Source organism: Phyllostomus discolor, chromosome 2, assembly GCF_004126475.2.
Source record: "Phyllostomus discolor isolate MPI-MPIP mPhyDis1 chromosome 2, mPhyDis1.pri.v3, whole genome shotgun sequence".
In the NCBI taxonomy this organism is placed as follows: domain Eukaryota; kingdom Metazoa; phylum Chordata; class Mammalia; order Chiroptera; family Phyllostomidae; genus Phyllostomus; species Phyllostomus discolor.
In genome coordinates, this window is record NC_040904.2 from 32,231,459 (window position 1) to 32,247,271 (window position 15,813).

Consider the following 15,813-nt stretch of genomic DNA (forward strand, 5'->3'; position numbering starts at 1 on the left):
CCGACTCATAGAGCTTTGAATTTTATCCCAATTTATAGAAGTCTTCTGTAAGAAGTTCTTTCCATTTTTTGCATATCAACCTTTGTTTTTCACCCCTCCCCTTTCTGCGTGTGGGGAGAGAATATTCTTTTCTCACCATTTTACATAGAAGATACAAAACAGAGTAATGTATCATGTCAAGAAAGGATTTTTCATTTGATAAAGTATAAAAAACAATATAGGATTCAACAAAGTAAGAAATATTTAGAGAATACAGGTTTTGCACATGGCTAAATTACATAACCCTTTGGTTGCTTGCCCTCAGGTTTCATAGTGACATACTAAATTCGTCTCACTGACTACCCAAAAGTGAGTTTTCAGGATTCATCCAACGCCAGATAATTAATTAGGTTTCCTTCTCGTTTTCCACTGAATGTGTGACTTCAGGAACCGAACTGACAGTCAGTCTAGGCATTAAGCAGAGTTCACTCAGGCTTCCTCTTAGAACTAGTCATAGTGAGAAGCTTTCCCACCTAAGAAGTATTGCTATTTACTTCTAGTAGGAAGTAAGAATTATATTTTAGTGTTTAGTCTGTCCACCTTGTTTCACAATGCTGTCTTTTATTTTTGATAATAAAATTGAAAGAAATATACTTCAACTCTGAAATTAAATCTTGCTTTGTAGTATATTCTACTCTCTATGACTTATTTTTTTAATTTGTACATAATTATATTTAAGGAAAATGCTGCAACTTCCTTTTTAATTACCAATACATGTCTTACCAGATACACTATATAACAAATTTATTCTCTATGTGAACTTATGTTAAGCAGTAAAGATGAATTTAAAGAGGACTGGGAAAGCCTCCTTATTCCCCAAAATGTTTTCTAATAGTTAAATCAGGCCTGAATTTTCAAAGCTAGAGATTCATTCTTTTGATTCAATTTCTACAAGGACTGAGTTATGCTTGATGACTTTCTAGTCATTTATGCATTAAAATTAATGACTGCTACATGAAATCATTTCCTGTAAGTGGCCTCACCAGAGAAGAGGGTCCAGAGCAATCAACAGAGGCCAAAAGAAGAGGGAAGAAGGGGAGGCATTAAGGAAAGAAGGAAAGCAAAATGGTAAAGGGAAAGAGGTGGAGTGTCCAAGACAAACTTAGTAATTCACACTCTTGAATGAGTCCGGTTAATACACCACCATACCCATTTAAATACAATGATGTTATGTTCACTTGAAATTCTGGTTATAGGTTCCAAGGATCATTTCCACATTTAAAAGCAAAAGAATGAATACAGTTATTAAAACTGTTTGTGAACCAGGGCAAAAACCACTAGGTAGAAACACACAAACCAAAAATCTATTAGCTGGTTATATATCCAAATAACTAATTCTAACTTCATTGTAAATATTTGACAGAGGAGAATTTCCTGAGAAAAATGATTTCTGAACATGTTACTAACACACTTATCAGACTCGCGGCTGTTTCAAATTTCCCATCTGCATAAATTTTTTAAATTCAGAATAAAAACATTTTATTGCGGAGTAAATAAACACGTTTTATAGTGCAGCGTGCCATTTCTAACCTTTGCAAATCGGGAAAAACTTGGTCACATTCTTTACACTCCTGGATTGCATGTATCTCTCGGAGATCATTTTCACTTTCAAGTTTTTGTTGAAAGTCCTCTTCCACCATCGAAAACGCTGAGTGAGGGGTGCTGCACGGGAACTTCTGGTGATCTGCTAGTTCAGCCTTGGACTCAAAGAGCTGGTCACAGTCCTCACAGCGATATTGCCGTTCTTCTGTGAAAACAATCCAGGTGTTACTAAGATCGGGAGACCAGGAAGTGCCACTACACAGCCCAGGAGGCATTCCCGAATGATAGAAGACATAAGAGAAAGTTCTTGGTTTTCATTTCTATCACTTCGATTTTAATGTAGATTAGAAATAGTAGATGTAAGAGCCTAGCACAATAACGTAAGTGGTTACTATGGGGATAGTATAGACTTCTTATCAGATAAAACCCTTCCAGGATTTAATATCCATAGGACATTAAAAATAGTAATGACTACTTAGTGAGCATCATCTATTTCCTCAGCCATGTATATGGATTACTGATATTCCTTAAAACCTGACTATAAGGAATCACATGTCAGGTTTTAATTCCAATTTTCAGATGAGGATATTGAAGCCCAGAGATGTTCAGTAACCAGTCAGTAACCAGTCAGCTAAGTGGTTGTGACAGGATTCGAATCCATCACTGCTCCATGTGCTGTGACATCTGGAGGATGCATGGAACACCCAGTCCCCATCTGAGCCATGCTTAAGCCTGGTTACAGTATCAGCAAACTTGATATGCTTCATTACATTATTACTCCTAATGGTATACAGGATGTTTTTATCACTCTTTCTGGCTAATTTATGTTACCCCAGGGTCGGTGCTAATTGGCATGGCTTTGTTAAACAGCAAACACAGCATGAATTTGCACTTTCTATCAGTGAGATAAATAAAGAATAGAAGCGGCAACTAGCGATAGCAAGGTTATAAAGTGTCAGGGAATAATGGTACTATTTCTGTTCTTACCATCTGAATAGCTTTCAGTCCACTCATGAGGCCATACTCATATGCCCAGAACACCCAGACACAATCACTGAAGTCTTGAAAATAGCTCCGAAGGTTGAAAGATACCCGGGACAACAACATGAGACATAATCCCTATTGTATAAACTTACAGCCCGGACCTATACCCAGTTGTTCACTGACTGGACATTTTTGAGAGAATATTTTAGTCACCTACCAAATACTAGGCATTTTGCTAGGGAATTAATATATAAGAAACTCAAGGGGATATACATATGAACAGAATATGATATATTTTATGACAGATGCATGCATAGGGCCTGAGGGAGCTCAGAAGAACGTGCCTAATCCATCTAATCTGAGGGACAGAGGCTCAGAAAATGTGAGAAGCAAGAATCAGTTGGGTGAACCGGGATGAGGGCAGACACTGCAGGCAGCAGGAACAAGGTGGACCGGTGAGGAAGGCCAGAAATAGCGTGGCAGGCTCCTGGAAGGAAAACTGCAGCGGACTGTGACAGGTTTATAGGGTGCACGCAAGGGAGGAGTGGGAAATGGAGTTAGAGAGGGTAGCAGGTCACTAGGGGCTTTTTAGGTCCCCACTAGGAGGGAAGAGAAAGCCACTGGAAGCTGGAAAGCCCCACTGAAACCTGAGAAGCCAAGCAGCAAGGTTAGATGGGACACCAGCTGCTGTAATCTGCATACAATACTAGTCTAGTTTAAAGTAAGCCAGTAACAGGGAGCCAGCAAGGTAGAGAAATTGGTGTGTAGGTTCGACAGGGTTTGTCAGCTTTGGAAGCAGATGATTAAGGAAGAGAGGGGTATTCTGAAATAAATCACCTCAGCTCTGAAGACAGGCTTCCCTATGACATTAACTAGGTAATGGAAAGGTTTCCTATCATCTGTTACACTATTCACATATTTAAGGTCTACATTTAGGATCTCAGCCAGCAGTCTGAACACAAATAGAACCTTCAGGCCACATAATAAATGGGAAAGGCCTCGGTTTTAAATACAGCAAGACCTTGGCTTAAATGCTAACTCTACCACCTTCTAGCCATGTGGTCTTTGCCAATTAACTAAGCCTATGTGGCCTCAGTTTCCATATATATGAAATGGAAATAATTCCTGCTTACAGGTTTGGACTATGTGTAAAGAGTAACTGAGACAATAAATAAAAAGCATATAATAGCTAGCATATAATGTGTATACAATGCATATTTTCCCTTTCCTAAAAACATTAAATCCTAGAAGTATAAAATACAAATCACCATTTAAACATCATAAACCTTGTATGAGGCCTGTCTGGAAAAAGTCCAGCCATTATTAACATAGCAAGACCAGTTTATGCAACATTGATGTAACCTGGCAGCCAAGGAGAGTGGACTGGAATGTGCATGTGTGAACAATGATGACTTCACTGTACTAGTCATTGGGGCTATTGAATGAGCATGTGTACTGTGTGGCTGTCGCATTCAGAATGACTGAGCAAGTACAGCAAAGAATCTACATCAAATTTTGCATTAAGCTTGAACATGGCTCTGCAGGAACTACTCAGATGATTCAGAAGGCCACAGCTATGGGCAACTGGTGATTGGCAGCTTCCTCATGACAACGTGCCTGCTGATGTATCACATCTTCTGCAGTGGTTTTTGGCAAAACATCAATCCCTACAGCCCAGATTTGGCATCCCAAAGCCATGACTTCTGGCTTTTCCCAAAAATCACCTTTGAAAGGGAAGAGGCTTCAGACCATCAGTGAAATTCAGGAAAATATGATGGTGCAGCTGATGGTGATTGAGAGAACTATGTGAAGTCCCAAGGTGACTACTCTGAAGGGGACTGAGGGATCCTTGTCCTATGTACAATGTTTCTGTATCTTGTATCTTCTTGACTAAATATCTGTATTTTTCATATTACATGGCTGGATACCTTCTGGGCAGACCTCGGATATAACATACATAGTACTTGGATGGATATGACACATTGAAAACAAAAGGCAACCGATGGGTTCAAGTGCATTGTGAATAAAGGTAACATATGAATGGCAGCCCCAAAAGAAAAATAGTCACTTTTATTTAGGCTTTTTAGAATGGTAAACTAACCATCTAAATTCAAGAATTGTTTGAAAACCTTTTTAGATCTATCATTCACTAATGAAAGGCATCTTGTACCAGACAAAGCCCACATTATATTTTTTATCATCTAAGTACCCCCGCTGTCATGGAGCCCTTTGGGGGCAGACTTCCCTTTTCACCAGGCTTTTTGACAACACAGGATTTCTTAAAACCATTTGCTTGTCAGAGTTTCTAAGAAGAAATCAACTTCCAAAAGGCTCCCAAAAATACAACTGGTATAATCTACAAAGAGGTGGAATGCAGCTCAGCCAAAGGAAGAAAGTCCAAGCAATAAGCCAGCAAAGAGTGGTGGCTTCCTTCGAAGGAGCCACAGAAGCAGAGGCTGAGGTTCTGCCATTCGGAATGCTGGGGGGATGGGAGCAGGTCCATCTCCATCACTCAGCTAAGTTGGGATGGGTAACCCTTCCCAGTGGTCCTTCCAACCACTAAACACCACAAAGACACCACTAGAGGAACTTGAAACAAATCACATTATATTAGGAGACAGAAATAGGAAAGGGAAAAAAAAGTATTAAATTCTCATCCCAATGATACAAATCAACACAAGAAGAATTTTTTTCTTAAGCTTCTCTGAATATACATCATCAGTCAATTTAATTCTTTTTGAATGCCTCTTCCTTTGACTTAGAATAGGTCTCTGACAAATAAAAATCTTTCTGGCTCTAAAATTTCCTCATCCCAACTTTTCTCCCAAATCCCCATCACCCCAACCCTCTCCCCTATGGTCCCACTGGCTGGGATTTTTGCTCAGGTAGAAACACTTTTCCCAGTAACAGAACATTAGATGGGAGAAATATCTGCTAGATATACAAACTCAAAACCAGGCTCTCTGGAATGACCTACTGCTCAGTGAGAGGACTCCTACTACAGCCTGAGGCACTGACAAAAGGTTTAATGATGCGATGTCTCAGTCTAAATATTCAAAATTCCCTTTAAGCTCCATTTCAGGGAAGACCTATGGCAACTTTAGCTTCATAGTGATATTAGCCGTATGTCAAACCAAGAAAATAGCCACTTCAAGAGAAGGAATGTGTTAAAACTGACATTAAATGGCCAGGAAAACTAACAAACATCAAGTATGTTGGGCCCTTCTGGATGCTCCGTCACTCTCCAAACGAGGACGGCACTCCAGCTGGTGGGGGCACGACTAACCGTGGATGTCCGGGGCCATGGTTTCATGGGGGTAGTCTTCACTCTTCATGAACAGCAGGAGCTCCTCTCCCGGCGCGATGTCTGCGACTACTCTATAAAATATCTTCAACAGACCAGACGAGGGTGGGTGGGAAGAGAGAGAGAGAAGTGAATAATAACTTATCTGTACATTTTCTCATACCTTAACAAAAATATTCCTTTTCTTTTTCTCCCAAAGATGTGTGACTTCCCATTTTATATACTGCAAATTAGCCCTCCAGTGATGAATGGAAAGCTGTAGCTCCCATGCCAATTCACAAATCTTTCCCAAATCCTGCTTCACAAATCAAATTTTCTTAATGCAGGCCTTGATGTCACATGCACTGGGTGTGATGTTTAACAAAGACTTCCCCCTTCTCTGCATTCTTCACTCTCGAGTGAACCACACACACGCTTAGAGTCCAAGCGTCTGGCATTACCCAGCCACAGTCTAGCTAAAGGTGGCCAGGGGCACAATCACCTCCCTTGAGCGTGTGCTCTCTCAGAAGTAGCACCTTCTCAACAAGGTATTTTTTAAGGTAAGAATTTGGAAGGACATGACATAAAGAATTATGACAGCAAGATCTGTAGAGCACACCGTGCAAGGAGAGTATGTTGTTTTCTAAAACTTAATCCTCTCTCACCAACGAGGACCTGCCCTCACGCCCTTGCCCCGGATCCCGCTCTTTGAAAGCCAGCATTATGCCTTCAATCGATTCATTTACTGGTGCTTATTTCCCTTACTTTCCAGCAAAATGTGGAGGAGAGGAAGGAATTAATAAAACCATTAATGACTGACCAAAAAGCAGTGGGGCAAGTATGAAAAGAGCCCTGACCTATAATTTCCAAGAGCTGCCCACCTTTCCCCAAACCAGCTCTGTGACCTTAGGCAAGTCATTGAACAATTTACTTGTCCAGACTTCAGGATTTTTTTCATTTATAAAAGCATTTCATTCATGACACATACAAATGTAGAATCAATCATTATGTTGCACAGCTGAATCTAATATAATGCTATATATCAGTTATATCTCAATGGAAAAGCATTTAATCATAAAAAATATTTAAGGTGCTTACTCATTTTATCATAAAAATGTTTAGTTTTTAATTTTATTGGACAATTGTTTATTAAACAACAATTCCGTAACCAGGTAGAGGTTATGGAAGAAAGAATGAAATTATACAATTAACTGGAAAAATGAGACCAATTACATTCACACACACACCCCAGAAGCAACAATGATAACAACAAAACAGGGGTTCAATTCTGCTCAATCTCAATCTGATGAGGGAGAAAAATCGCATAACACAAATTGGTACACCCTACTAAGAAATGAGGATTATTTTTAGATGTAATTGCTCTAACTATGGTTTCTTACAGGGTCATCTGATATTTCAAACTGAGAAAAGTCTAGTAAATTAATGTCTTATAAGATCAACAGAAATGTGCATAACTTTAGTAGCATTTATTTATCTTTTGAGAAGCAGATGTTAAACGTAAGTACGTGCCTCTTTATTCCAGTAGGTGGCTCTAAAGTCCAATTGTTTATTTCTCTATAAAAAGACCACAGTATAAAATTGTGCCAAATTAAAAAAAATAATAATTCGATGAGTGGTATTTTCTGCTTAATTTCTTTCTTGTTGAAATAAAATCTTTTTCATTCTACAGTAACTTACCCATTGTGAAGTTGGTTTATAGAAAATAATGTCAAACATCTAATGTTGTATGATATGTTATACTATAACCTAAGAGTTTTTATATCAATAGAATCCATACCATCTTAGCAGAAGTACCCTTGCTATGTGCTCTTTCTACAAAACCCAGCAAATTTATACTTTTCATCTTATTAAAACTTAATCTCATTTTCCCTTCTTTTGAAGTACACTGAGATAAATAGTTCTGCTCAAAAAACTACCAGATTAAAAAGAAATTAGTGTGCATGCACTTTCCCCCCAGACCTTCCAGTGAAATGCTGCTAAGCACCCTGTTTCATTCTGGAGTTCTATTTCCCCTTAGAAAACAATGGACTTCTCTCAACAGTTTGAATCACCTCTTTTTTTTTTTTTTTTGGCATCTCTCAAAGGTTTAACTTATTAGCTTCCTTTCCAACAACATGTTGACATTTGAATTGTGACATATTAGAACTTTTCAGTGGCTTCTCGGAAATAGTGAGGTTAAAGAGACAATACTCTGCAAGACCGTAAAACAGCACAGTTGTCTCTGTTGGGGAATGCTTCTGAGGCACACATGCCAGATCATTTTAAGAAACTACTATGACAGCATTATTTCTTTGTGGCCCACTATTAATCATGTCTCTTTTAATTCCACTTTAGAGTTACCCCATGCAGTATGAACAGCCCAAGGAAAAAAAAAGAAAATGATGGATACATTATAACTATCTATTATAAAGACAATTCTCTTTGTGGGGACATAGATCACTACTGTAATTTCCCTTTAAGTGTCCAGATTGTCATGTGAAGAATATTGAGCACGTAAAAAAAATAAAAGACATGGAAGAGTGTTGATGTTGGCTTTATTTACTGGAGGTAAAAGGTGACATTCCAGGCCATGAAAGGCAAAGAAAAGCAGAGTGGGTTTTAACTTCAGGGTGTTCTTTTTCGATTTTAAGTGAATTTTTATGGTGCTCATGAAACTGAGGTTTGAAAAGAACTGGCACGCTCCAGACTCAATGAGGGCAGAGTCCAGGCCTCCTTCCTCATATAGCACTAAGCATGTGCCTCCAAGTCCCATCTACCACACCCTCACAAACCCAGTGTGGTGTTTTTCAAGGTGTTGCTACCACTTGATATCTTCATTATATCTCATCTCATCTCTTAGGATTTTAGAGAGACTTTAGTAAAATTATGTTTTTGCCCCTTTAATTACACTGGCCCAAATGTATAATTTGAATACTCAGATCCAGAGATGTATAAAGTTAGTTTACATTTTAGCAATAATACACTAGCAGGCATTTGAGAAGTAGAGGTTCTAGTTTAAAGAAAATATAATAATAATTTGTTGCCTCAGAATAATTATGTAGGGGAATGATGGAATGTAATCTTGAAGAAACTGAGCCATTCAAAAAATAAGATAACACATCTATGTTTGTCATGAAATAGGTGTTCCAGAAAATAAATATATAACAAAAAACATAAGTGATTTGTGTGGCTTCTCCTGCAGGTTTGTATAGTAAGTATGCTCGACCATGCTGATAAAAATGAATCATAATGTCTTTAAAATCAGTATAGTCTCAAAATCTCACTTACATTGTGGTCCTAGGTATTGTAAGTCCTCTGAGTTATGTACCAAAAGCAGAGACACTACTAATATAATCTCTCTGGCTTTTGTATTGGAGAGAAGTGGAAGAAAAGCAATTCCTCCATGAAATTCCATAAGGAGTTAACAGGTCTCCTTCCCCATCAGGGGGTTTTATGGAAAAAGTTATCTGGATCCAAAATATAAATGTCCTGGATCTGGGATTTTGTGATGAATTCAACTCAAGTATATAATGAAGGGCTCAAAAGTCTCAAACACTTAGAAAAAGTTTGAATTCTTACAAACGGGTTGTTGATTTATTATTATTTTGGTGTCTCTCTCATAATGTTCTATTAAAAGAAATATCTCAGTTCCTCTTAATATATCGTGAAAGGTAAGAGGAATGGGGCTTTAAAGTAAGATAATAGGATTACACAAGAATTCCATTTTTTAAAAGGCATGACAAAATATTTTAAATATTTTTAGACATGATAAAATATTTTGATTCCTCTAGAGTTTTCTTTTTGGTAGCTAACAGCAAATTCCAGAAACACAAGTTATGAACGTGGCCTACCTCTCCATATATTTGAAACTTTTGAAAGTTGAGGTGGTCATTTCATTTTGTCCCAGAAAAAAATTTCCCCAATGTCTTGCTAGACTCCTTTTATTTTACAGAAAGTTATAATTTTATTTAAGTATAGATATTATATCTGTATCTCTGCATACCTGAATTTATAAGAATAAATATTTATAGCAAATGTTTTAATAGATTTTTTTGTACTTTTTAAAAAAATTTTGCTAATATAGCATACCAGTGAAATTTTTTACTATTTTTGAAATTCTAAGTCATTCAGACATTGGAAAATAAAACTAGAAATCCTTTAAAACTGTTCACTTTTACTACTGGTAAGAGTCACAAACTCAGGCATAAGTATAAAATTATTAACACGTATAGGAATTTCTCTGAATATAATTATTGTACTTAATTTATTTCAATTCAACTTGAAACCAGTTTCAAATGCCAAAAGAGTATCAATTCAGTTAGTATTCATTAGGCTAAGCTAGAGATAAGAAGCAGTGGTGAAGAAAATGTGGTTTAGCAACTTCCAGACTTCCAAAAGGTGTATTTTCATACAATGTTACATGTTAGTATACATGTGCTTGGATATTTCCTATGTGACATGTAAATGTGCCAAACTACATGTCCTGGGAAATTTTAAATTTGCATAAAATATTAGCAACCTCATATTTTATATATTAGTATAATTGAGTGTTTAATGGCACATAATGGATTCTGATTATATATCATGTAAGTTATATGTAATTATATATTATATGTAGCTGAAATCAGAGTTAAACATATTTTATTGAATTTCCATTTTCTTTTGTTATTTTTAAGTGCAAGGGGATAGCCACTAAGGAGAGGACGTACACTTATAAGCATTCTGATAGGACAGTTAACAGGCTATAAAAGTCTTTCAGACTTTGCTTTATATTGTCAGGGACTGTGTTCAATGTGATCCTCCATCAGATTGATGACGCTATCATTTGTATTTATAAATGGTAATAATGTGGTTTCATGTTGATTATCCTATAAATAGAAAAATCTAGGATCTCTCAGACCCGCCTTCTGTCCAGTTTGCTATGCTTGGATTGATTTAACGTATTATGTTTGTACTATTGAGACAGAAGAAAAATTCAGTGCACAAGAGGGAAAACAAGAAAGACAGAAAACACATCATCTACTTTTACAAAGATGAACAAGGCTTCATTGTTACAAATCCCTGTTTATTTTTTCTGGTCAAGCACTGGAAGTTTTATTTATGCTTAATAGACTGCATTTGGCATGTCTAAAAATGACAGAAGTGTGAATTATGAATGACCTTCCACCTATTCAGGAAGTTGTAATAATTGAAATAATAGAGAAATGTACTCCCTGCAAAATCTGGACTGAGAGACAACTTTTTCAGACTATTGCTATCTTCCCACTTTTAAGATGACAGTTCACTCCTTCCTCTTTCAGCTCCCAACATTCAGCCTGACTGCTTTATGTTCTGTAACTTGACTAAAATTACCAGTCAGAAGACTAGGAAAAACTGAATGGAACTTTAACATTTGGAGGTCAGGTGGGAGGGGAGGTAGGTGACAGTTTGCATATATGAACAAAGTCAACATTTGATATGAACACATCTGTCAGTCTTGGTGCTGCAGAGAGGTACCACCAACTCTACCGAGAAAATGTGCGCCCATACTCTGGCTTTGGGAAACACAGTCTGGAGCCCTGATGTGCCCATAGCAATGTGGGAAAACCCAATTCCGAAGGGCAGATGTGATGTCAACTTTTTAGCCTCTAGAAGAAAGACCCTATTATATATTCTGAGCCTAATTAGTAAGAGATAACAAGAAGTGTCTTCAGCAGACAGAGAGATTGATGACAGAATGTAAAGATAGTTGTCCAACAGAATGGGAGCTTTATCATGTCCAAGCTTCATCAAAGCAAACCATCCTTAGTATCCTTAGTTTCTCCAAAGAGATGCTATCGTATACTTTTCTTTAGAGTGACAATCTAAACTGGGAAATACCAGATATTAACTGCTTCCAAAATGAAAAATGTGTAGCCACTGGTTGCTTTCAGGACAAAAACATTCATGGAGAAGTTTTCCCCGCACATTTTCAGCTCTTTATTAATAACATGAAGAGAAAGCCTAGTATAATTTATTAGATGAAATATAACAGAGAGAACTGACTGTTGGTCCCAGTTTGCATAAATAGGGCAAGTGATAATGGTCCTTTATTATACCTGGAGCCTACAGTGTAGCCAGCCTGAAAGCCATGCAAGTGGTCCCTTTAAGTAACCTCTAAGGATCTCTCTACAGACTTCACAGGAAATATCCTTAGCCACCTGTCTTTAATGTGGCCATTTTATTTCCCTTTCTGAGAAACTGGTCATTCTGGATGGTTTCAAAACATTTGGGAAGAGTCCCATCATCATATGGTAAGGAAGCTAAAAAATCATCTTTGGGTTTTTTACGGGGCTGGAGGTGTTCCTTGTGTCCTTGACCAGCACGTTTTCCTCCTTGATGGCTTGTAGTGCATTCTGAGGACGGTTTTTTGGCACCATTCCAGAAGTAGCTGAAGTCTAGTATGGGTGTGAGGCTTTGAGATCTTCCCGAATGAATGGTGGTGTATACTGTGCAAACACTAATTACCAGTAGTTAAAATGTGCACAGAATATTTTAGGTTATCATACTTTCCATTTATGTGGCCTGAGAATCTTAGTAACATTCCTAGTCTGTGCAGTATTATGGCAATGCAGTGTCCTGGGCATTATTACATTAGGGAAACTTTTGGTGAGGAGGGGAGGAGTGCCGTTTGTTTTATCATGTAAATATCAAATGGCAAAGTATGTCAGACAGTTCCATCTTCGAGTGAAAGAAGTAAATTATCAGCCAAACAACATCCCCCCAAAGTCAGCTTGGGCATCGTTCACAAAGCCAGTCCCTGGGTATGGCCAGCTGGCATTCATCTTAAAACAGCAGAGCATAACTTTGGTATAAAAGTGGAACTTGACTTAAAAGCAAAGCAAAGAAAATGCCCAAAGCCAATAATAATTTTGACATCAAAAGAGGTCATTGAAAATGTGGACAGAAATCCTTGTAAAGGAAGAGCACATTAACAAATTACCTGACAGTCTATGCAAACATTGTGTGTGTGTGTGTGTGTGTATCTATTTTTTGAAGTGGAAAAAGCTAACAAATTACATTTTACTTTTTACATGGCTTGTATTCCCTTCTTTTTTGCATAAATTGCATTAATTGAATGATGCAGAAAAATATTTTTTTCTCAGTGAAAAGCCAAAGAAAATAACTTGATAATTGAGCCCATAATAGGCCTGCAATAACAGTATGACTCTAGTGTCACAGCCCTCCGATACAACCACTGACGTGGCCTGAAGGAGAGCGAAAGCGGGTGTGCCAATTCAGCCAGGATCGTCCTGGAAGCAGTTAAAACTTTATAAGGTAAAGCACAAACGAGAACAATGCCTGTCCCAACTGAAAACACCATAGAACCTTGCTGCTGTTCATTAACCACAGGAGAGCTGGCAGAACCTCCTACGTGAATTCCAACCTGGCATTCTCTGAGGGGCACTCGCTCTTCTATATCCTGTTTCTTCAAAATATATATCAGGCATTAAGATAGTCTCTTATCAACACATTTCTTTCTATTCAGAGTGAAAAGCAGGCTTCTTTTATTCAACTTACTAAATGCCAACTGTCAAGGGCCCATTTAAAAATGAAAGGACTTATCACCTTGTGTAAATGACAAGATTAATAATGTCTTGGGTTTCTGAGAACTTTATTCCACTTGTAGACCATGTTAGGGCAGGCCAGGAGTTTGAATGAAATCATGTTCCTTCCCATGATGCAGAATACATACACATATAGAAAATGTTACCCCAGAGCACACACCCAGGTCATTCCAATTATCACGAGTGGAAAGGCAGGTCTTGTTTCAGTCTAAAAAGTCAACTTAAATGAATTGTAAGTGATCTGTCTGATTACAACCAATTTGGTTTCATGAAGAAGTATTAAAGGAAAACTTCTATCAAGAGAGCTATTCCATAAGTACACAAAACTTAGGAATGTATCGTAAATGAGAACTGGCATTGTTTGAGATGGACAGGGAGTCCAAGGGTCACCTTGCCTTCGATTTAGGGGAAGGGTATAGAAACATGAAGGTATGAGGAAACTCATCAAAGAATGGAGAGAGAGACAGGAGCAGGGTGACACCAAATCTAAAGCAATGTGCTACATCCACCCCTCAAAATGTTTGGTAAAAGTAAGCTATCTACAAGACATCTAAGGAAAGGACATCAAAATATTCAGGAAAAAAAATACCTCAGTGAATCATCTAGATGTTTAGCCTACTTCACCTTTAACACATGGGCACTTCCAGATGTAAATAAAATCTCTGAATAATTAATAAACCACTTTCCAGCCTTTTCTGCACCTTTGGTCCTCCTGAAGACCTATCCTGGAAACCGCTTTCGTCATCCAACTCTCTGCCTTTGCTCTTGCCCTGCCTACCTTTCACTGCCAGCTCTTGCTCCTGAAAGCAACCAGGGACAATTTCAGATTGTTACGTGTAAAAATATGGAAGCATGGTCCATTTCAGTATAAATTTCCAGCTAGCCACTGTGCAACAAGCAGTATAGTTATTAGCACTGTAGAGACACTTTAAGGAATAAGGGAAAAATTCATTAGGACTTCAAGGATAAAAGTGTTTTTAAATGCATCTGCTATTTTATGACTTGAGTGTGACTGCAGACTTAATTTACTAGTATCTTTGGTGTGGCCCTCTGTTACAAAGATAAATTATTATAGTTAATACAATACTTTCAGATATCAGTCAGGAGCTGAAGCTACTTTGAAATTATGGTCTAGCAGTTAGGCCAGTATTTTCAGAATTCCTATCTCTAAAAACATCACTGCAGCAATTTTAAAAACATGAAATGAAAGAGATCTAAAAACAATAATTAGTCTTTCTAGGCAGTATTGTCAAGAAAAGAAAACTTCCACAAAGCTAATTTTGGTTTGAAAAAAATGTGAAATAAAATAACTCACAGGAGTCTACTGGAAAATTTTAACTCAGAAAACTCCCCTCTAACAAAATCTTGTAGAGAGGTATTAGAAAAATGTTAATTGAATGGCCTTTGTTTTTATGATACAAAACAGATTACGTTTTTTATCAACTTTACTTGAAAATCAAAATCCATGCTGTTTCTAAGTACTTCTCTACCCCCAAACAATTCAAATATGAGTTTTATCCAGTACACGTTTCGACTGTCCCACTATTACAAAACTGTATTATCACCTTAACAAACACATTTATTCTCTTTTGAAGAGCTCCTCCACATTATTTTTATAGCTATTTTTTCTAATTTTGATGGAATAACCGACCTAAACTGATTCAACTTGATCGTTAATGTTGGAATTTGTTAAAATCTGTATATCTTTGCAAAGTAAACTCTAATTTACATCCTCTTGTTTTGTTCTGGATCCTCGCTTTCCATCTTTTATAGATAGCCTAATTATTACAATGGTTAGACTGCAGTTGAAAGGTTCACCGAAATTCTTCCTTCTCACAGTCGTGTTGTTAAAATCCATTTTACAAATTTGAATTCTACCTAAGAATCAGAGCAAGAGAAACACTTTTTACAATTTCTTGTAGAGTGCTTCGTCTGCTTTCCTGTCATGCAGGTGGGTTGATATTGTTCATGTTTAATAATTACTCCTGATCCAGGGTCTTTCTTTACCTTTGGATATTAAATAATATCTCACACGATAGAGGTGTCCCTTACGTGATGAGTTGTGCTTATTCACCATTTGGCAGGTCCTATTCCTCGTGGGAAAGAGAGCAAAAAAATAGACCCAGAGAATCTCTTTAGTCAGCTCTTTTATCATTGTACCTAGCCCAACATTCACATTTCAAAGCTGTCTGGAATTACTCGTCTTAATTGGCTTTTAAGAAATACCCATACAAGCTTATAGTTGGATCCGTTTATAATATATGCATACACTATTTGGGTGTCTGTTCTCTTTTGTCTTGTCAACTGAGCTGAAGGTGATTGCATGTCTATATGCCTGTCACACGAATCTGACTTTTACCTCTGACTTTTCTCTTGTTT

At 37.4% G+C, this 15,813-nt stretch overlaps 1 protein-coding gene across 9 annotated transcripts in view; it reads right to left on the bottom strand.

Annotated features, from left to right (window-relative positions):
• Positions 1 to 15,813, bottom strand: part of MECOM (MDS1 and EVI1 complex locus) — a 551,819-nt gene that overhangs the window by 40,563 nt on the left and 495,443 nt on the right. For all 9 annotated transcript variants that reach the window (XM_036017648.1, XM_036017645.1, XM_028504501.2 and 6 more), the window contains 2 exons: positions 5,852 to 5,954; positions 1,570 to 1,786 (listed from right to left, as the gene is read on the bottom strand). In XM_036017648.1, the coding sequence (XP_035873541.1) occupies positions 1,570 to 1,786; positions 5,852 to 5,954 (320 nt within the window). The remainder of the gene's footprint in view (positions 1 to 1,569; positions 1,787 to 5,851; positions 5,955 to 15,813) is intronic.